General features: G+C 40.1%; 1 protein-coding gene across 2 annotated transcripts in view; it reads left to right on the plus strand.

Moving 5' to 3' along the window:
- Positions 1–5,399: 5,399 nt before the first annotated feature.
- Positions 5,400–23,786, plus strand: part of jag2b (jagged canonical Notch ligand 2b) — an 80,060-nt gene continuing 61,673 nt past the window's right edge. For both annotated transcript variants that reach the window (XM_041804958.1, XM_041804959.1), the window contains exons 1-2: positions 5,400–5,726; positions 6,342–6,662. In XM_041804958.1, coding sequence (XP_041660892.1) covers positions 5,658–5,726; positions 6,342–6,662 — 390 coding nt within the window. In that variant the 5' untranslated portion in view covers positions 5,400–5,657. The remainder of the gene's footprint in view (positions 5,727–6,341; positions 6,663–23,786) is intronic.

Here is a 23,786-nt window from a genome sequence, read left to right on the forward strand (position 1 = left end):
AAGAAAAGTGGTTTACATTTTGATACTATACCTGCAAAAGAGTTTGTTGCTTTTATTAGAGTGGTTATTCAGGTTGAAGATTGGATGTCATAGCTTAACTTTACAATGGTCCATGATTTTGCTGACCTCCATGGGCTGGGACCAAGAAAGCTGTCTGCCTTGGATGCCTACATCCCCACTCCGAAACATGCAGTGCTGGGCTACAGGCTACAAAAAGCAATCCCATGAACCGACTAAACCTGTGCCAACTACTGTAGTCAAAGTAGACTTTGCTTTGCTTCTGCTTTACGAAGCACAAGCAAAGACTTTGAGCCCTTGGTCCTTCTGGTCTCACTATACTCTTGTGAGGCCTGGATGTTGACTGATGGCTGGAGTTGCCAGCTGAACTCCCATGTGATGACCTCTTGGCACATCTTCTGGGTATTGTTGGCAAGACCATATTTCTAATGCTGACACTAGGTGCCCAGGACTCAGTGGGGGTCTATGTTCGGGCTAAAGGAAAATTCATAGGATCAACATAGGACAAGTAGACCTTATTCTCTGGGGACCATGAGTTTAGATCGAAATGGTGACTTGGTCTGGTTTATGTTGAAAATTTAACCAAACTAGTGTGAAATATATCCTGTTGAGCCACAAAGAGTAAAGTCAGATTCCCAGAGATCACAGGTTTTATCCCCTGGAGAGCATGAATATTTATACAAAATCTCACAGCACTCCACAACAGTAATCACCAAATATTTCAATGTGGGCTAACTTCTGCCACTGCTGTTGAAAACAATACTGATGAAACACAGAGAACCCACACAGTTGCACACACTCATTCATAAAACACTCTTCCTTCACCACTTGAGGCTCTTTACAGGTGTGATTGGACTAAAGACACTCTCATGTACTTATGACAGCGTGTGAAATGTTCCAGTCAAAGCGGCTGCAGAGACTCAGGCTATCTGTAGCCTCCTATAAGGCCTATCTGACAGGCTGGCAGTCGCCTGATGAGAAGGAGACACAGACATGGAGGTGAAGAGGTGAGGGGTGCTGTTACTTGCACTTTGATTGGCAGCTTGTCTAGCTAGTTTCCCTTTGCAAAATTGGAGTAGAGGACTTAAATGGTGGCATGTTGCATGTTTCTACACACCTGAGTAGAGATATTAAAGAAAAATACACTGGGGCCTTTTAAGAATAGAACAAGTTAAAAGCAGCCTTTTCGTACAGTGCCTATAAAAAGTTTCCACCTCCTTGTTTTACCTTTTTATTGATTTATTACATCAATAATGGTCAATATGATATGTTTTTTAATCAAAAAATTGCAAAAACATCTGCAATGTCAAGGTGGAAACATGTCATGTAAAATAAGTGCCTGCATAAATAGTCACCCTATTCAAGATGACTGATCTAATCTAACAGAGGTCCAGCTATTTGGTGCTAGTAGTCTAACAGTTAGTGAAACTGGGATCACCTGAGTGCAGTGAATGTGTCTCAAGTGACTGTAGTATAAAGACATGTGTGTCTGGAAGGTCCAGTCAGTGGTTAATCGGTATCCATGGCAACAATTACACCATGAAGACAAAAGAACACTCCAAGCAACTCAGAGAAAATGTTATTGAAAAGTGAAAGTCAGGGAATGGATACAAAAAGATTTCCAAGGCACTGAACATCGCTGTGTTGTTCAGTTATATCCATCAAGAAATGGATGGAATATGGCGCATGTTTGAATCTGCCTCTGCCGTCCTCACAGACTGAGAGAGCATGCAAGAGGGAGTCTAGCGAGAGATGCCACAAAGACACATGATTACTCTGAAGGAGTTACAAGCTTTAGCAGCTGAGATAGATGATGCAAAAACTGTTGCATGGGTTCTTCACCAGTCAAAGCTTTATGGGAGAGTGACAAAGAGAAAAGCCCCAATCAAGTAAACTCATATTAAATTTGGACTAGAGTTCATCAAACTTGACTTTGTGGTCAAGTGGAGGAAAGTCCTTTGATCTGATAGCTGTCAGACAAGACACCAAACACTGCACATCACCACAAGCACACCATCCCCACTGTGAAGCACAGGGGTGGCAGCACCATGCTGTGGAGATGCTTCTCAGCAGTCGGCCCTGGAAGGCTTGTCAAAGTAGAGGGTAAAATGAATGCAGAAAAACAGAGGAAAATCCTGAAGGATCCTGTTTTTAATCTTATTCATTCTGCAAGAGAACTACAGCTTGAGAGAAGATGTATTTTCCAACAAGACAATGACCAAAGGTTTACATCAAAAGCAACACAGAAATGGTTTAAAGACAATGAGGTGAATGTTCTGGAGTGGCCAAGAGAAAGGCCAGATCTCAGTCCAGTAGAGAGTTTGTGGCTGGACTTGAAAAGGCTGCTAACGCCTGATCCCTGTGCAACCTGACAGAGCTTGAGCAGTTTTGTAAAGAAGAGTGGAGTAAAATAGCAGTGTCCGGATGTGCAAGCCTGACTTAGACCTATCCACACTGGCTCAGTGCTGTAAACTAAATACTGACTTGAAGGGAGTGAATATGTTTGTTACTTTTTTACATTAAATATTTGTATTTGATTGACATTACTTAAATTCAGTCTGACATAAAAAAGCTAAAATATTGACCATGATTGATTGTAAAATCAATTAACAGGCACTGTGTGGAGGCCAACGTCCGCTAAATTACTCAGGTATTTAAGAGAGGCAGAGTTTCTCAGCAGTAAAGATGGGCGGAGGTTCACCAATCTGCAAAAAAACCTTTTTCTAAAAATTGCACAATGATTTCAGTGAAATTTTCCTTAGAATAAAACTGTAAAGACTTCCAATATCCCACCATCGACAGTGCATAATATCAACAATAGATTAAGACAATCAGAAGAAATGTCAATGGTCAGTTTTGGATGGCAGTGATCTGTGGGCCCTCAGGCAGCGCTGCATTAAAACAGGCAAATCTCTGCATGAACAAAGGAAAACTTTCCAAGTTATTGTCTGTCACAACGCTTCACTGTGCCATCCACAAATGCAAATTAAAGTGTTATCATTCAAAGTAGAAGCCATATGACAACAGGATCCAGAAATGCCACCATCTTCTCTGGGCCAAAGCTCATTTAAAATAGACTGAGGCAAAATGAAAAACTGTTCTGTGGTCAGGGGGATCAAAATTTGAAATTCTTTTTGGAAACCCCTGAATGATGTTAAAAGAATAGGGGATGCTACACAGTGGTAAACATAGCCCTGTCCTTACTTTTTTGAGATGTGTTGCTGCCATTAAATTCAAAATGGGCTGTTTTTTCATGAAATGGTAAAATGTCTCAGTTTCAACATCTGATGTGTTGTCTCTGTTCTATAGTGAATGAAATGTAGGTTTATGGATTTGCAAATCATTGCATTCTGATTAACTTACATTTTGCATAACACCCCAACTTTTTTGGAATTGGGGCTGTGCTAAAGTACCACAGCTTTACTTTAACTATCTGGTAATAAGCTGTTATCTGTGCAACATAACCGTCATGTATAGACAGTTAAAGCATTTTATAGTAACAAAACAACACCAGTGTATTCATTTTGTTTAATGTGTATTTGTATTTCTACTGTTTAATATTACACATGCATGGTGCTATTGATGTAGAAACAGTTGTAGTAGTTTATTTAATCAGCATTAAAAATCAATCACCTTGAGGCAGGAGTGTAAACTTTCTTCAATGAGGGCAATTCACTGAAAAATATAAGGCTGACAGGGCCACACTGATATAGCTCACATAACATCCAAATCAACGGCTAACAAAACAAATTTGCTAACCATTTTCAAGGGTTTTGGGCCAGATGATCAGATCAAAGGGGCGCCCAGGTCTGTCCCATCTACCATGATCCACCTCTGGTCAAAATGAATATGTTGCTCCATGCAGCAGGGAGAGCAGACACTGACATCTCATCTCCATATTCAGATTTAAAACATGCATTTAAAACAAATACTAATGCAGACATACACATTCACATACAGAGACACACTTGCACTAAACTTGCATGTTTTATTTAGATATAAACGGTGCACTTAAAAGATTAGAGAAAATAACTGAAATTAAAAGATAAAACATGAGAAAAATACCCCACATTTTTAGATTTTCATTTCAGGTGAAGCCCACATTTCTGCCTTCTATAATATTCATGTATGGCCCCCAGAGTTCAACAACGTCTTCATTTAGTTTTTCTTCAGCAATGTAAGTTAGTCTTTCCAATCCAATATGTTCTGAGAGCTCCTTTATCCACAGTTTCAAAGAAGGTGCTCCATACTCTTCCAACACAGTGCAATAGCTCTCTTTGCTTGAAGAGGTAAAAAATCCAGTAGTTTTTGTCAGTTTCTGTCTTGTGTTTGTATAAAAACACACCAAACTGTCACAAGTTGTGACAAAAAAAGCTAGCCTTTTAGAGAACAAAATGCAATATACAATATAAGTCAAGAATTTGTGAATCTGCAGCCACTTTATGGTGTTGTACATGCTGTATCTTCATACTAATACTCTTGAGACTCAGGCTGGAGGAGATTAATGTGCAGACAGTAGAGGGCGCTCTAAACTGCTGCTTTGTATGGGGTTGAAATGAGGAGAGCTGCTGGAGTCAGGTCTTGTGAGTGGAAAAGTGATGCTTTTTGGTGGCACCTTTACTTTCAACAGTCTCTAAAACCAGATAAAAATAGATAAACCAAATACAGGTGAGTGGGAGCATTTTTTAGCAACAGAGGCAAATAATTTCAGGTCTTTCCTTCATTTTAAAACAGCATGGATAATACAAAATGTTTTTTTATGAATAAAAGCAACCTGTTTTGAAGTAAATAGCATAAAAATCCACTGTGAGGTTACAGTTTGGGGTAAAACCCACAAAAAGGCTTTGAGAACGAATTCTTTATGACAAATTTACAGTAAAAGTGACGTTGCCATAAACGATTAGCTTATTATGACATTTAAGAAACTGCTTGTTTTTTAAATATTTGGAAATTAGCTAGTCTTTAAGTTACGTACAGACATGCTGAATAAAACGAGGTCCTTTTATAATCAATAAAATTTGTTTTTACTAAAAAACATCATAAAAATATTAATTTGAAGAAAGTGCGCAGCTTATCGCGATATTGTTTGATTAAGTGCTTCCCTCGCGCGCTATAATGCGGTTTGCCCATATAAAGCTCAATGTGTAAATTTCAAGTTTTGGGAGGAGGAAGAGAAGCACTACAGCAGCAGTAGGAGCAGAAGGAGGAGGAGGAGGAGGGCTGCTGGTGGGGGTTATTATACTATTGTCCGCCCCTTAATCCGGTTGGCTCAGAGACTGCCCGCAGGCCAATTTGTAAGTGGTTTGCGGAGCTGCCAATCAAAGCAGACATCCTCTCCTCAGGCTGTGGCTCAGAAACATCTCAGTTGCTGTGTGGAGAGATTTGACGGAGGGACACTCCTGTACATGGACCATCACTGCGCTGCAATTCGCCGCCTGCTCTCTCTCTCTCACACACTAACACACACCACGCACGCATGTAATGCCTCGGTGAAATCCGGACGTACACGGAGGAGAAAACACGCATGTGAAGATTTTCTTTTTGCATGTCAGGAGAGGAGGAACTAGTCGCCGGGTCCGCGGCTGTTTGTCTTTTCTTATCGCTTCTCCCCCCCTATGTCACTCTAATTAATCGGAGGCATGTGGAATCGCACCAGGATTAGGAATTGCCTCCCAATAGTGTGCCTGCTGTTGACGTTATGGACGGAGGTAGGACGGCTCTTCTTTTAATCCACATTGATGTATTTCCCTCTACAGAATTAAAATAAATGTTTAAAATTACAAATATCAAAAGTTGGTGGGCGTGGGCGGCTGCATTTGCTCTCCGGCGTAGCATATTCGCATCACATTTTAATCGATAATTGAATTACGTAGCCGTCAGTTGTGGAGCATGTGATCATGTTACCATGACAAGATACAAGTCTGAGGGATTGATCCGGGCTACTCTCCATTTTGGTTACAATGCAGAGAGCTGGAGACGATTTTTAAAATTCATTTTGGAGGGAAGAATTAGGCCTGAACCAAGAAGTTGTAAGTTGCATTGCATCAATTGGTTGCTGCAGCGGTTAATTTGAGAGTAACCTGATTGTCTAAAAAAGCCCCAGCCTGGAAACTGCAGGCTGTTCACGTGCTCCATTCATGAATATTTTCAACATCCAGCCAGGCTCTTTGAGCTTGATGCGAACGCACAGTAATCAGGCACTGTTTGGGCCACTTGTCCATTTTTACGCATGAATTTGAGCAGCCCCCCCTTGACCACGCTGCAGCCCTGTTAATACAGAGGCCTATATATAATTTAGGTCTTTTTTAAAATGTTGTTTCTAGGTGTCCCAGTCAACCGGCTATTTCGAGCTGCAGCTGATCTCCGTGGAGAATGTAAACGGCGAGTTGGCGGACGGAGAGTGCTGCGACGGCTCCAGGAGCTCCCAGGACCTGCGCTGCACTCGAGACGAGTGCGACACTTACTTCAAGATCTGCCTGAAGGAGTACCAGACGGAGGTCAACATCAACGGCGCCTGCTCGTTTGGATCTGGATCTACGCAAGTTCTCGGTGGAAATATGTTTTCTTTTAAGAGCGCCAAGAAGAACCCAAATAAAATCGACGAGACTGGGAAGATATTGATCCCCTTCCAGTTTGCATGGCCGGTGAGTGGTGATTTCTTGTTGAATTAACTCCCCAGCTGTCTTTGTTGACAATTCACTAGCTCAGAGAAGCATAACACTGAACCTTGTTTAAAATGGAATAATTAATTGTTCATTTTCAGATTTATGTGCATGCATATCTCCGGGAACAAAGTCATTGATAAATCCTTTAGAGTCACTCTCATATTCTGCATCAAGTTCATCTTAGCAGCAGCAATGCTTGAATTAAAGTTCACACTCAAAAGAATGAGAATCATCATGTCTTTTCACAACTACAGCTGGTTATGATGACTAGTTTCATTTAGGGTGGGAAAACATTCGCAAACTGTTGAAAAATGCACATTGTCACATCTTAGTGATCAAATTTCCTCACCCAACTTGCAGTTTGATTCACTTTCCCATCATGTATGACAGAAAAGAATTCCCATTGAAAACACTGACCTGTCTTGTTTTGGCAATGTGCCTTTAATTAATTTTTCAGGCATCCTCATTGGCACGCTTGACTAAAGGAACCTGTTTTCAAAGTTGCGTTGTGTCCAAATAAACTGCAACTCACTTGATTGCAACAATGCCAAATTTGCAGATAATATTAAAAAAAAACATGAGGTTGCAGAGAACCTAGCCTTTTTTCAAACAAGGCTTCCTTGTATAATCTTGTCTTTATCAGAATTGACACAAGCATCATGACTAAACGGCTGCATGCTTCTCCAGGATCCAATTGCAGCTACAGCGGTTCACAGTGTCATCTGGGTCATCTTTTAAAGTTGTCCCTGATATATGAGGGTTGGCTTTGTTCCAATCCAGCAGCCTGCACCTGCCAGAGCCATGATGGGGTAATTAGACTGAGGGAAATGCTTTGATACGGAGACCCTGGAGGAGGAACTCGGCTACTTGTCAAAGTGGAGACATTGACTAGACATTAGAGTGATTTCTGAGGGGTTTAAGGGGAATTACATCAGAAAAAAATCAATAAATCAGTTTACTCTTGCTAGTTTTGTTGGAGAAATGTGGGAAATACTCTGCAAAATACAGTTGATTTAGTGTAGATAAATAAGTACTTTGTATTCACACAAGGTTTTTGCAATACAGTAACGTTCAAGGAATCCCTACCTTTTAATGATCAACAACTGCAGCCAAACAAGGTACCAAAACCTTGCTGATGCATTTCTGCAATTTAGAGACTTCTCGCTCTCTCCCTACTTTCACCAGCTTTCTGTCAAAAATCTAACTGAAAGTCTCTAGCTCTTTTTAGCTTCATTATTGATCGTGATATGACAGGGATAAATTGTTTTCAGGTTTAGTTTCATTGCACTACTAAAATTCTGCTTAAATGAAACATAAAAATCATTATGCAGTTTCTTTTAGGTTTGTCAGGATACCAGATTCTTAAAATGGGGCTGGATCCTGGTCAAAATCAAACATATCGTTAGAGGTGCACTAGTGAAAGTTAGGGATGATCTGGTTGCTTAGAATAACAATTCAGCTGATTGCCATGACTGCAATGCTTGCAGTCTCTCTTTTTTGACTACGAAACCAGATCAGTTTGTCTAACAGGTGACTTCTTCTGCCCAGTTAAAACTCCTCTTTGATTCACCTGGGAAGTGAAATTTGAACTGACACGACAGATGAACACTGACTACTAATATCTATTCATGCCACATTATTTTCAGAGGACTGTGTTTGTCATCAAGGCAGCTATCAGCCAATGAACTAAGGCATTAGTGCATCCTTTATATCAATACCTGTTTCAACTGCATGCCAACAAAAAAAAAAACAGTGCAAGGCACCAGATTTGGGGTACTTTCAGAATTCTGCCAATCAATGACAAGATTTTGGTGGCTAAGTGTTTGTCCAGTTTCAACAGTGGCAGCTTTTGTTAAAAATATGGCTGAAGATCTGTAGTTTCTTAAATTTGGGTTCTGAGTCCGCAGTATTATCAGCATTATATTGGTATTGTCAGGTATTGGCTTAAAAAGTTGGCAATCTTATCAACAGATGTGACATTTTCTGCCAGTATTGAAGCAACATATCAGCTATAAATATCGGCCATTATTGGCTGTAAATATTGAACCATATCAACTGTGAATACTGGCTTATATCAACTATTAATATCCACCAGTATCGGCTGTGAATATTGGCCTAGATCAGCTCAAGTATCTGGCAGTATCAGCAGTAAATATGGACCAGCATCAGCTAAAAATATCGGCCAATATCAGCTCTGAATACAGGCCAATATCAGCTGTAAATATCTGCCAATATCAGCTGTAATTATTGGCCAATATCAGCTGTAGATATCAGCCAATATCAGCTGTAAATATCGGCCAGTATCAGCTGGGAATATTGACCAGTATCAGCTGTGAATATTGGCCTACATCAGTTTGAAAATTGGCCAGGATCAGCAGTAAATATCGGCCAATATCAGCTGTAAATATCGGCCAATATCAGCTGAAAATAATGGCCAGTATTAGCTTTAAATATTCGCCAGTGTCAGTTATAAATATTGGCCAATATCAGCTTTAAGTATCAGTGGGTATAAACTGTAAATATCTGCAAGTATCAGTTGTAAGTAAATCTTTTTCTTTGATAATCCTCAACGTGCATTTTAATGACTGAAGGTTTAGGTCTGAACTCCATGTATATATGATGTCAATTCTGATATCAGATATCAGCAAAAATCCAATATTGTGCATTCCTATTTTAGGTATTTAAAGTTTCAGTACTTTTCATTGCTGTTGCTCATTTAAAATAATGATCCTGTATTGTTTTGAAATAAGCAGGGTTGGAAAGTATCTGAATAAACATTTTGACAACCTTAATTAGACTAAAAATTTACATTTACTGTCCTGTCATTTTCATCCAAAATGACAGGACAGTTATTGAAATGTTTGTACATAACACTTTTCTGTGCTTCAGTCTTAAGTTTAGCTCTACTTTGTAGATTTATGTCCAGCTCCTTAAGCTACAGCCATTTAGATGTTTGGTACTTCTCATTTCTACCGATCATTAAAAGTATATTTTACAGTTTTAAAACATTCTATTGAAAAGTATCAAAGTATTGATAATCTTAAAAACCTTAGTTCCATCTCAGTGTGACACTTTTTCTACAATGTAAGCCAACCTTAAACAGTGAAAAAGTCATGGGGAGCCTGGTGTGATCCACGAGATTGTCGTGCACTTTGTTCAGGGTGCAGCCTGGTTGTAGGTGTTGGATGGATGCTCCAATTAATTCTCTATTATGATGATGAATGAGTGACATTACGCTGTGAGTTTGAATTATGTGTTCAGCTGAAGTGAGCGACGCCTCGGGGCAGTGCTTCACCATGTACTGCTGCATGATTTCAACACCTCACTCCCCCCTGCGTCACTCCACAGCTCCCTGCCCTACTGTGGGTGCCAGGTGGCCCCTGGTGGCCCCTCCAGGGCAATTATGCTTGTCTGACTGACTGCAGATGAGTGATAGATGATAGAAAAAGGTGTGTATGCATGCAGCAAGGCACGTTATCGGGGCGTTTTCTCTCGCTCATTTGTATAAATCTGCCACAGATTATTCCTGCTGCTTGTGAAAGAGATTTTAATGGGGTGGACGTTTTACAGAATCAAATTGTATTATGATTCTGTAATCCTTTTATATTGCTATTGAAATGTAATATGCAATAGCTGTAACAGAAGATTAATCTAAAGAAACATTGTTGGATGGAACAAAAAGCAATTTTTTCTAGTTCCAGCTGTGAAGTTGTTACAGTTATTGCTTCTAGGTTCATTGATACTCTTGAAAAACATACAGATATGGACAGTTTTCTGTCAGTACTCTGCATTTATTTTGTCCATATGCTCTGTCTAAGCTTACAGGTACAGAACAAAGGCTGCAGTACCTCCGTTAACCATAGGGGCAGTGTTTGTTAAATGTAGCTGACAGTTCAAGCCAGAGCAACGAAACACTTACCTTGCAAAGTAGATGGATTTGCCAGACTCCCTGTCTGTCATTAGACAAATCTATCTTGCAAAGCTCCAATCTACAACTTCATGCCCAAACAATTTGGACCAATCAGTGCCATTTAAGGAGAACCAGGCAGTAAAGATGGGTGGTTTAGTTGTACTGGAGGCCGATAGCAATGGCTGCCACTGGTGTAGCAATCAGCTTGGATGTAGCTATAGTATAGTTGCAGTGTTATCAAAACCGAACATTTCTTTATGAAATAAAGAGCAAAGATCAACACTGAAAACTTTCTCATGACAAAAAAGATGTTTTTGCTTCGGCATGAGTTTGCAGTTGTTATGGTTTAGGTTAAGTTGTACTATAAGCTGGTGTTTACAGTGGCTGCTACTGCTGTAGCCATTAGCTCAAACTTTTCTGTAGAAAAGCTGCAGTTTAATCAGACCTCAACCACATTTCTTTATTGTAATGAGAGCAAAGAGCCACACTGGAAGCTACTTTTGCAGAATATGTTTTTGCATGTCTCCAAACAAGGGGTCGAATAGGGTCCTCTTGGTAAATCACTTCATTTGACAGAGCTAATGACAATTCTTTTAAGTAGACTAATTCAGTGTTGTCTCTTTCCGCATCTTATATGGCTCTGAATTACAACTTGGGCATAATTACTGGCTAAAATGCACAGTAGCTTAATATCAAAATAGGCACATCTGCTGTCCACTGTAGTAGATGACGTCGTTGGTGTCATATGTCCATAAAAGGTCTTTATCTTTTAAGTGTCCCATTAAAGTTTGAGAGTCTGGTGTTGGGACAACCCTACACTGGATTTAACAGTAAAACTACAAAATTGATAATGATGCCATTCTTAGTTACATCCCAAAAGGAGCAAAACATGCAAAAAGAAGCCGTCCGACCAGCATCTGTTCCTTCTTTGATAACTGACAGAATATCTCTGTGTATTTGATCATACAAAAACTCCACTTTTCAATAAGTCTCCTTTAACTCTTTGAACTAGTGAGACATCTTCAAATAACTCACTGACTCTTGGAATAAATAATGAGAGGATCATTAGCTGCACTCAGCTTTTGTTTGAACAAAAGCTCAAGCTCCTTTTTTAACTAAATTTTGCTGTAATTGGAAAAAAACTTGATTTACATAATTGGTAGGTTCAGTAATGAGTGGATCTGTGCGTGTGTGCACTGATCTTCTGAAAGCTTGGCATGTTTTTGAGCTTCTTTTGTGTCTCTGCCTTCACATGTTTGATCCAGGTTTCCTCTTTGAGTCTTTAATGATCGGAGCATTTTCTCGCAGCTGTTTATAGCAGAGGCAGCCCACCTTTTAGTGCATTAACAGCCACCTTTAAAGCTTCAGGGCAAAATGGCAAAGGTGTGATTTCACACAGTAAAGGCCATATACCTAATGAGGGAGGCTTTTGTGTAGATTAACATGTGTGGAGGTTAGCACCCAGGCTAACTGATTCTCTGCTGCAGTTGCTGGATTTAAGCTGAAGCTGTCTGTTTATAAATTTCACACTTCTAACTACAAATGTGAACTGCTGGGAGCCCCTCCTTTGACTGACACCTCGAGGTGGAGGTGAAGAGGACTATTCTGGTGTGTTGTGTTTCTGTGAAGTGGTCCAGGCTGATAACCGTGCACTATTCCAGAGCCAGATGTCACAACAGGCCTGCAGGGTCACTTGCTGTGGCGTTGTTGCTTTTCTTCACTGAAGAAACAAAGATGTAGTGTACTGTTGGCTGTGCTGCCTGGATAATGGCCAGTTTGAAGCCTCTTGGAAACCAACAAGTGCTTCTGTCATCCTGAACCTCTGAGACAATCTGAAAATGAGACTAAAACACTAGAATTATAATTGTACATCTTTTGGAACTTCTCATATGAAGAGAAAAGAGCTGTATAGGTCATCTTAGTCATTATTTGTCCTACAAAAGTGCAGATTTGGGCCTAAAATCATGACTCTCATGTGCAATTTATTCTCCAGAGAAAGCTTACACAATTGTGGCACACATTTGCTGCAGTTCCACCAAAGCAATGTTGTCCAGCTCACTTTGGGATGATGTTCAATCATTTGCATTTCCACCATCAGAAGATGAGGGCTACCAAAATCCTATCCCACCCTAAAGGGAGGAGCTAGACATTTCACAGTCCGTCCACTGACCAAAGGATTCACCACATTAACAATGTGCACATGCCATTTTGAACACACTGTGGATAGGGATACAGGAAACTACTGGCCTTACAGTCAGATCCCTTGGAAGTCTATCTCTTATGAGATTGGGCCCCCCGATCCCACTCAAATACCTACCATTAATACCCCTGTAGCTGTGCTAAATGGCCGCTGCCTTGCTGCCACAATGCCCTTTAATTTCATGTAAATACCAATAAACTGATAGCTCTGATAGCAGCTTGCAGGAACAGCCCAATTTAGGGATAAAGTTGCATGTAGACTGTGGCAGGTTCTACTTACTTATAAATGAAGCACTGAATGACTGATGAACTTCAAACTATTCACCAGCTGCTGCTGTGAGCCAGTTTTAAATGAAGAGCGTGTTATTTTGGCTGTTTTTTTTATTTTGAGTTTTTTTGGCCTTGGACTAGTCAACTTAAAACAATTATAATTTGTGTTTAATTCTCTGAGACTGAATTTGTCTTATATATGACAAGAAGAGACAGGTCATTGAAAGTTTAATAACTTTTGAAGCATAAATCATAGCCACTTTTTTTCACTTGCAGCCCGCCATTTTGCTGTTCCAATGACTATCCATGCCTTTGTAGGCTTTTCTAGTAAGCCTGGAGCTTTGGTAACTTTCCAGTGTATTTAAAGATTAAATCCCCACCAGTAACTCTGTCTTTGAACATCTTTTTATCAGTTTTTGAAAAAATCAATTTTTCAATAATTTCACCTGCTAATGCTGCTAATTGTTTATGCCAGGCTGTGACAACCAATGGCAGGCTGTTCCATCAGGGCATCATGCTGTATCAGACTTTGCATGTCTTTGCAGTTAAATCTTGCCTGTGATGTGGCCTTCTGTGTCACTGCAGACAGGAACTACATTAAATAATGGCACAAATAGAGCCAATACAAAAGAGCAGGGTTGATTTATTTAATTTTACAAGCTTTTTAATACAATGAGACCAGGGGAGACAAAATGCTTAAAAAATACAAGGTTAATTTGATTTAAAATAATTCACCAGGGAGCTTCACTACCTGTGGATTTTGTCAGTTACAATATATCAAGTCTGTTTTTTGTGATCATTATCAGTGCATAGCACTGCCCCATGGATGACCTTTTAATTTGAAGTTGTCATCATTCAAGCTTCCAAGTACCTTTTCCCTAACTTTCCTAACATTTTTTTGCTTTGTCACAAACAGATCTTGTTGTCTTCCTGTGTAGACAACCACATGCCAAGACAAAATAACAAAAATGCTGGATCGCCTTTATGGTTGCTCTTCATTTACTGTGTTGCGTTTCTCTTCTTCATTGAATTTGTTGGCAGCTACACTGTGCCAAGCTGCAATGATGTTTTTCTGTCACATATCTGATGCAGCTATCCTTATCCAGCGTTACACCCTTGCCTTTGAAGGTGCAGTGTGTAATATTTAGCCTAGTAGCATTTTAGCAGCATTTATCTAAATTTGTGTTTATTCACCTGAATATATGAATGTGTTATGAAGTTAGAATAAGCCCTTTATTCAGACACAAGGAGGGTCCCCTCTTTGGACCCCATCATCTTAGATTTTTACATCTTGTTTTGCATGTTTCTACAGTACCACAGAAAGGAGCAAATAACAGATAGCCTACTTATTCTTTAAAAAATTCTACTGGTTGCAATGATTACTACAGTTACACACTGCATCTTTAAAGTAAGGGTACAGTTGGCTGTGAAACTGCAAGCACAGTTTATCAGGACTTGCTGTTCCAAATGGTCCTGAACCAAACTGGACTGCCTAATAGAAATGTACCGATTGCTGCTTGCCAGTGCAAGGTTGCAAGTCAGGTTGGAATAAGCATCAACATCTGGTGTTGAGAGATGTAGCTAATACTGAAGTGCAAAACTGCATTTTGTCGTGTGTCCAAAAGCCAAGGAATCCCCATTGGGTCCCTTACTAAAATACCTTTGTTTACAGCTGAATTAAACATGTTTACACCTGGTTCAGAAAACAGCTATGGTCTTTAGAGCTAATTTCTGAAACGATCTTCACTGCATGGGGTATGACTTCTCTTATAATAACTGTTTTTGATTATATTAAGGCAAAGTTATGCATAACCCTGTACAATAAGAGGCCTGGCTGAGTTGACTGACAGGTGGGCGCATAGTAGCCGTTTTCTAGGCAGAAGATTTTGTCAGTTTCATCTTTTCACCTGTTTCTTGAATGATTGAAAGTTAGGTCTCAAATATGGTGACCACCATCGTTTGGCTTCAAAACAACTCTTCATTAACCGATGAGTCGTGTCACTGAGAGTGCATCCATGTTTTATACAGTCTGTGGATAAAATTGCAAAGCTATCTCTCTTTGGGCTGCAACAAACATCTTTATTCTTTGATTATCAATTAATCTTGGAGTTATTTTTACAGTAAACAAGTTAATTGATCAGTCCATTCAAAGTCAGACAAGCAAAAGCATGAATCACATTTTCTAGAGTCGTTGCATCTGTTTTTTTGTCTGTCAAAGTTTACTGTTAAAACCTAAGGGCTTTCAGTAGGAATACTGAAACCAGCAAACATCTGACAAAATAGAGATGAATTTTCTTTCAGTCATTTCAGCTCTATATGCATTTCATTCACAATATTAAGGCACTGTTTTCACTAGATTGGTAAAACTCCCTGAGACTCTGTGATTGATGTAGTATCACTGAATTTATTTCTTGCAGATCAGTGATTTTTCAAATTGACCTTGAAATCCCGAGCTGTGACAATGCCCCTTTGAAGCCTTTAATTTCCTGAACAGGCACTTGAGGCACTTCTCAATGAGCACTTTTCATCTCTCAGAGTAGTGTCGAGCAGTCAGGCTGAAACAGTGAAAGTCATCCTGCATTTCTGGGAAACGCTGCCTCCCTTGTGATGACACAGACACGGAGACATCATAGCCTCGTCTCCTGTCAGCTCGGTTATCTTCACACCGCTGTGATGCAGCTGCTAATGGCTGATTTTACTCAGATTGCACGATGCTTATCCATTGTTTGGAAGTCGTCCAGTGATTCTCCAGCTCCGGCTTTTCTTGCCAGCATGTCAGTAAAGAGATTCACTATTGATGCTTCTGCTGCCACCTCCGAGCTCTGCCTACACTCAGTGCTTCCCCACAGGCTGGGATTTACAGGAAATAGAAACTGCCTCTGCTTCCCATTGTGAAGGCTTTGTTGTGTTTTGTTTCAGTCATTAGTGTTGTAATGAGTTTCCAAATAAGTGGGAAATCAACTTTTGGATGGCTGTTAAAATGAATTATTTAGCGAATTGGCCTTTTAGTAAATGTCCTTTTTTAGTAGTGCGACATGATGATGAATAGTTCTCTCATATCTGTGTGTTAGAGCTTAGCTGTCATGCCAGCAGGCTTGTGAGGCCATTTGCTCTTGAACTTGATTTGTAACATTAAAAATATTTGTACTGTGTTGATTTACACTAACTGACCACTTCATTAGGTACACCTGTTAAACTGCTAATGCAAATATCTCATCAGCCAATCACATAGCAGCATCCAAGATATGGTCAAGACGATTGGTTGAAGTTCAAAGCAAGTATCAGAATGGTTAATAAAGGTGATTTAAGTGACTTTGAATATACCGTGGTTTTTAGTTAGTTAAGAACAGGAAAATGAGGCTACAGTTCACACAGGCTCACCAAAACTGAACAGCTGGAAGGTTCTGAATTTGGCATAAGCAACATGAAAGTCTGCCGGACGACTAAAAACCATCACTTTTCTTTCCCATTATGATGCTAAATATGACTTTCAGCACATTATCTTTACCATGTCTGCATGCCTGAATAGCTCTAGTTGCTGCCATGTGATTCACTGAGTTAATATTTGTGATAATTAAAGGGTTTTATGTGGAAGTGTTTACTTTTCTGAGAAGCTCAGTTTTATTAAGGGATTTGAGGCTTTAAAAAGGTATGTCATGCTGCGGTTTAAAAATGAACTCTCCAGAAATGCCAGTTACAAGAATCTATTATGCTTTGGACTGTAGCAACCTGTTGGATCCTTGCAGTTTTATCGGTCATGAATTTTGACTTTAGCTTGGAAGTGGCAGTTTGTCGATTCTAAGATGTGCGTGAATAGCTGGCTAAACCTTAAGAATATTAACCCTCATCACTAACATTTTGTATCAAAGTACCATCTTAATTGCAACACAGCTGTCTTCCACTAGTAGCTAACTATTTTTTAGCACCCTTAGCGTTTTGTGGTAACAGTGCAGTTTAGCAGTATTTTGATGTAGAAAGAACATTCTGCAAACATGATGTTGTACTGTTGCAGTGAGATGCAACAGTACAACATCAGTGAGTTGGTGCACGAAAATACATTTTTTTGACTCTTGACTAGCTGGCCAAATGCAATTATAATCTGCAATTAACTGGATTGCTGATGGTATTCAGACTTCATTTTTGCACAGGGAAAGGAGAGAGATATGCATTGTCCGTCTTTCTACAGACGGTGATATTATGACTGGCACTGATGGAGGTCTCTGCATGGTTAGCCAAGCTAAATTGAGTGTATGACATAAACTACTCTTCGTCTTGTTCTATTAAATTTCTACACAAGCAGAGATATAATAAACAACCACAGCTGTGAAAACAGGGTTGTTGGCAGTACAGTATTCCTGGATTTATTTATTCAGAAATGATTCTTGTGCTATAACTTTTTTGTGCATCTGTCAGTGTAGGCCTCAAAGAAATAAGATACATTTGAGACCTTTAGGGCTGGCTGTAGCTTTATATTTGGACCTAACACTGAGTTTTAAAAGTAAAAATTCTAACCCGAGATTCCCACATAGGACGAGTGCGCTGTGCAAAGAAGCGCCGCAGGTTTGGTCCGACTTAAGGCGCGTGACCTCGCCCACTGGAAGCAAGTCTAGAGCGCAGCACCACGGCACGCATCCCTGATCAGCAGGAAGAGATCACGGGAGAGGTGCGAGTTCAAGCAGGAATAGTATGTCAACAGTGGACTATTTTACCTTTTGGGGTTAATTTATCATCCTTTCTGGTATAAGTCCATCATATTATTGCTTCTGCCATTGAGTGATTACATTAGGAAGTTAAAAGGTTAATGTTTGCATAAAGGATCTGTGGTTTTATGCAAAATTCTTTGGCTAAATATCCCCAAAAGTTAACTTTTCCTTGTCAGTGGGGTCGTTGTAACTCTATGACCCACTGACCTCTCGGTGACTCTTTGCTCACGCTGCAGGATAAGACGTAATGTTGATACAGTGACGATTTAAGATCAGGAGTCCGTGCATTGTGTTTTATTTTGAAAGTACCGGATGTTCTACGCTTGTGACTTCCATGGTTGGTGCTTTCTGAAAGTCAGTGAATTTACGAGGTTTGGCAGGAGCCAGCACTGAAAATAGACCTGCAGCGTATTTGAAACAAAGAGGAGTGGAGTGGCGCTCCAGGCACGCGCCGCTGCCGGTCTAGAGCGCTAGCTATATTAATGGTCTGATAGACTAGAGAGGGAGCAATTTACTCCGCAGAACGATTCCGCGTTCGGCGTTCCGCGATGCGCACGCTGTGGTGAAATAAAAGTGCGCACAAATCTAACACTTTTAATTTTTGGGGGGGAAAACTGACCATTTTGTGTGCAAAACAGCCTCATTGCCGTAAGCATCTACCACTAACATTGTTCACCAACACTAACAGCTGGACACAGTTAGAATAAAACACAGGATGTGCCACTGATAAATTCAACAAAAAGTGGAAAGTGCAAAGTGGCTAGTGGGAGTCACTGCACTACCTGCCACGGCTGAAATCCACCTGCATTTGGCTGGTTGGAGGGTGTTAATGTCAAGCCCTAGTCTAAAATGTCTACCAACCCTTATTTCAAATGTTGAATCAGCCAACCCAGTCTTTCATTTGTGGTCCTTCTATGTCTGAAAACTTGAAATCTGATGGTCAGTTCTGGATCTTCGCTCACTGGGACATCACATTGTAATATACCTGCCCCTTACCTGGTGTTTTCACCCATAGATCTCCACCAACAGTCACGGAAGCACACCTGTGTGCATGGTACACATGTTTCATTGATACCATAGGAGACTGTAAAATAGTGGAAAAGGGATATAGTATGCTGCCTTTATCAGACAGTTCCTGTAGCATTTTAACTATACTGCAATTTAATGAATGGACCTCAAGCACCAATGCTTTCTAGCAGTCGTCTGACCAAGTTAAGGCCTCTCTTGGTTCATCTGATTGAGTTTCCATTTTGTTAGTTTATGCTATGTAAGCGCTTCAGGAGAGAAAGAGGGAAAGGGGGGGTAGACGCGTCTTACTTCCATTTGATCACTAATGAAATTGCTGGTGAAATTTCTGTGCCTCTCTTCCTCTCTTCCTCCCTCCCCGCCCCCCAGCTACATCCGCCAAGCGTCCTTTTGAAGGAAGCCTGCCTGTAACTGTATCTGCTCTGAACTTCGATATGCATCAGACCTCCCTAAGCTTGTAAATAGATGCATGTAGCTGTACCTGTTGTTGATCTGCAAGCGCAACTGGCCTCAGAGGAAGATTCTGAGCAGGAGTTAGTCATATGATTTATTATTGTTACAGTCTAAGGTCATTTCAGACACCTGTGTTACTGTACACACACTTCATCTCTTTGGAGATGAAGTGTGTGTATTTAGCTGGTTTGTTTAAACTGCTGCTCATTCACTTGCCTCGTGTATCAGTTTTACAAGTCTGATCATCTCAGAATTGGGAGGTTATTAGAGGATCTTATTCTCTTTTCAAAAACGTGTTAATCTGCACAGACCTGCTGAAGATTGTTTCGCTTGGACCAAGCCCAAACTATCTGAATGGTTTTGGCTTGCTGCTCCGGCGTACGCCATATGCACGGCATTGCTTTCATGTTTTAATTGTGCTACCGTCAAGCATTGTTACGTATGACTTTCCCTTTTCTCATGCAGATGAATTAGGTCCTTGCTCTTGACTTTCTAGTACCAGTTATTCAGGATTAGACTGAGTCTTCTTTTGTAAATGACTCCACTAGTAATTTCCTTGTCTGAAGTATGTCTGTGCCCTACAATTGTATACCAGTATTAGATATAGTAAAGGTTTGACTTTGACTGGTATGCAAAATTTCCACCTCGCAACTTTCAGACAGAGAAAATGTGATTTTTAATATGAAGGCACCTCTCTTTACTGATTGCACAAGCATCAGAAATTCCCCAATCCTCACATGCAATTTTCAGTGAATGCAGTGATCCACTGATGTCTGTAGTCCATGGTCTAAAACCCGTTGCACACTGCAGCATTAGAGACTATTGGTTACAATCTGTTGAATAAACTTGACAGGCTATTCTTACTCTTTCTGCAGCGATGAGCTATAATGATGACAGGACAGCTTTGAAGAACTATTTGGAAATTAAAACGACATCAGGTGATAGAGAAGCTAACAGGGGGTAAATGCACAACTGCATTTTTTTGTTCCATTTAAATGATTAATCAACATTGTCTTACATCGCTGATTGATAAGACAGCAACATCCAAAGGGGTGCAAACAAAAATGGGCATAATATGGCCTGACACCAACTGCCACTTTTTTTTGGCCATGCAGACTAGTTTGTAACTGAGTTGAACTCTAAAAGGAAGCAGGCTAACCAATAACAAAAATGGAGACCTTTAAAAAGAACAGGACATATCCAGTCTGTTTGTTCAGTTGGCCATCAACAAAATTTAGAAAAAAGTGCCTTACCTCATTGTCATGCTTTAGTTTCACTTAACTGAAACAAACCAAGGGTACATTCACACAAGGGCTTGTTGTCTGTGTTGAAGACAACATGTAAAATTCAGTGTTTTTTCTTTGGCAATGACCCTTTTGTAGCTCAGTGATTACTGACTGACTGACTGACTGGTGACCTGTAGCATGTGCCACAGGATAGGCTGTAATGTTGATACATTGATGATTTACAATCAGGAGTCCGTGCATTTTATTTTATTTTGAAGTTGGCCTGGTGCTTTTCAATGCTCTGTGTAGATTGATGCGGTTTGGCAGCAGCCAGTATAAAAAAATACACCTTGTGTGAATCTAAAGTGAGGTGGCACTTCTGGGACACACTGGAGGTGGACTGGAGTGTGTACAGTGGAATTGCAAAGATTGACTGGGGGGGAGCGATTTGCTCCAGAGCGTGCTTCGTCTTTGGATTACTGTGGAATTGTGAGGTAACGCTCTGAAAAAATTTATTGAGCAAGAGAAGGAAAGAGAGACAATAACTTCCATGTGCAACCATTTAAGCAACTTGGTTTAAATGAGCAAAAGGATTGGAAGGAAATACAAACTCATTTAATCCTTCCCTTTTTTGGTTGCAAATGTCTCTTGGTCATGTGAAGTCAGCATCATGTTCACATTGCACACCCTTGCTTGTGCTTGTGCATGAGCTGTTGTAGCACACCTCTTCCATCTGGAAAGTGTACCGTGCTTGAACGTGGTGTGGCGCACTCAAAATGTCCTTGAATGGATACTTTTACTCTTTGATAACTGCATTTTTAAAGATTTATTTAGAGGCTTATGTCTTTATTGTTGATAGAGTAAGAAACATAACAAAAGGGTGGATGAACTGTTGGAAAAGAGCTCCTAAACAGCTTTGAACCCACTCCACCTGCATCAAGGACTACAGCCTCTTTACATGAAGCCTGTATACATAACTACTAAGATACCAGTGCTCTGTTTGACAACATCATTTTTACTTGCATTTTGGGCTTTTTATGCATTTACTGTAAATGAGGATAGAGGAAATTTGTTGTGTTTATTAGCTTGAAGCTGTCTTTGTTGGTGTTGTTTTTATCTTTATTGTGGTTTTCTTTTTGTAAATCAGCCATCATTAATCCATTTTCCTTGCCTTTTGTTGGAAATCAGAAACAAATGACACTCTGTGTTTGTTTTTATATATTTTTATACCTTTTTGATTATTGAATCTATAAAGATTTATTTGCAGCCTGTGTCTGTGTTTATTTCATTCAAACCCATGCTGATCAACCTGATGGGAGGAGAAAAATCAGCGCTGTTGTTGACAGTGCTTTAAACAGGTGAAGGACAGAAGTATGGATAGCAGAAAACCATTCACGTTGAATCTTTGACTCTACTTCTTCTCACTCTCTCTCTCTCTCTCTCCTCTGGCTGCTATAAGCTTTATTTTGGCTACACACACACACACACAGTAAGGTCTAACACAGGCTGCCATGGTTAACCACACCTGATGCGGAGCTTGTCAGAGCGTTGCTAGGCGACGGCTACATAGGCTTCTAGTAAACAATTATCTTCCCTTTCAGCAGCTCCCTCCCCCATCCCTCCTTCGCCGTCCAGTCCCAGGGCTGCTGCGTGGAAAGCCACTTAGAGCAGTCTCACCTGTGATTGAGCTCAGTCCATATTGATTATACAATTAGCAGGTCAGGCAGAACTGACACTCCCTTTTAGTCAAAGTGCTGCTCATGCTTTATTTGGATTCCAAGGCTGTAATCACACTTACACAAATATTTAACTCCACTGCAGAGCCATAGTGCCTCTTGTGTGTTTGAGGGTTTTCTGCATACTGAGTGTAATATCTTAGCGTCATGAACGTATATATGTGTGCATTCAGTTGTATATGTCGCTGATAAAGCAGCTTTGTGAAATAACTCATGCTCATCAGTAAACACAAAAACTTTTGTGTTGTGTGTGCTGCATGTCATGAAGCTGCTTTTTGTGCCCCTCCCTCTTTTGTTTAATCTATCAAAGCATAGTATGTGTGAAGAATATAGCTAGATATTAAATTGGTCTGGTAGCTGTAGAGATAGTAGTTCACTTCCTAAGTGCTGCCTTCGGTGCCCCTGCTTAAAAACCCCAGCTGCTTGGAGGCACTCCCTCTTTTTGACATCTCTCCATTAGTGCACGACTATACAGACATGTTTGTGCATTTGCATCAGGGCTGCTCAATTCAGACAAGAAAATCATAGTCATGATTATTTTGATTGGTGTTGAGATCTCAATTATTAAACCAGATTTCTTACTGATTTTACTGCATCAATATCCTATGCGTTTATTGAAATTTGTACCACAATACCAGTTAAAAACTTTTTTGTGCAGCAGAGATGTTATGCATTACATATCATACAACATTCAAGTGCCATTTTTTTAAATAGTCCACAAAAAAACAAACTTTCTTCATTTTTGCACTTTTTTCTGATTAAATATGAGATTGAAAATGATCACTCCCTTCAGTACAATTCATATCCAGTTTGCAATGAGTCAAAATCATCACATTGAGGTAATTTTCCAAAATTGTTCAGCCCTTGTTTATTCTAATATTGTGTTGGTTGTAATATAGAATGACTTATTGCTTGTGTTTGCTGGAAAATACATAAGATGAGGAACTTAAGGAATAATTGCATTGCAAATCGCAATTGCAATATTGGGTAAAAAAATTGCAATGAGATTATTTTCCCAAATCGTTCAGCCTTAATGAGAATCACTCTGACCTTGATGCTGCTGACACAGGCCCTAACTTTTTCTTTCATAACCTGATAACCATATGAAAGAATCAGCCTGCAAAATCTGATTTCCCTCAAAGAGCAAAGGATTCATAATGACTGTTGTGCAGTTTCCCACACTCATGAATAATTTAAATCAAATGTAATATTGTGAGTTGTTATATCAACCACTTGTCCATCCCCTGCTCACCCACATGTCCATGAAACAGAGGTAGCGAGAAGGAGAGATCCACCGCCCTCGTTTTATTCCAGTAATGCCTCTCCCCTCAGATGTTACACATTTTGTCTGAGAAATCTTCCTCTGTGCTTCCCGTACTCACCGTTTACTCATCTGCGCATCAACAGAGATGCAGTGTGGTGTGGGTGTGTGTGATCCTGAGTGGCCCTGTGGAAACCCGTGTGCTCTAAACTCCATGTGAACATGTGCCTCTGACTATTCTTAATATTAAACAGATCTGTGTCCTCATGTTGAGATGTCGGTGGAAGAGGAGACACTTTTTGTTCATTTTCTACTGCCA

The sequence above is a fragment of the Cheilinus undulatus genome, linkage group 14 (assembly GCF_018320785.1).
Source record: "Cheilinus undulatus linkage group 14, ASM1832078v1, whole genome shotgun sequence".
NCBI lineage: Eukaryota > Metazoa > Chordata > Actinopteri > Labriformes > Labridae > Cheilinus > Cheilinus undulatus.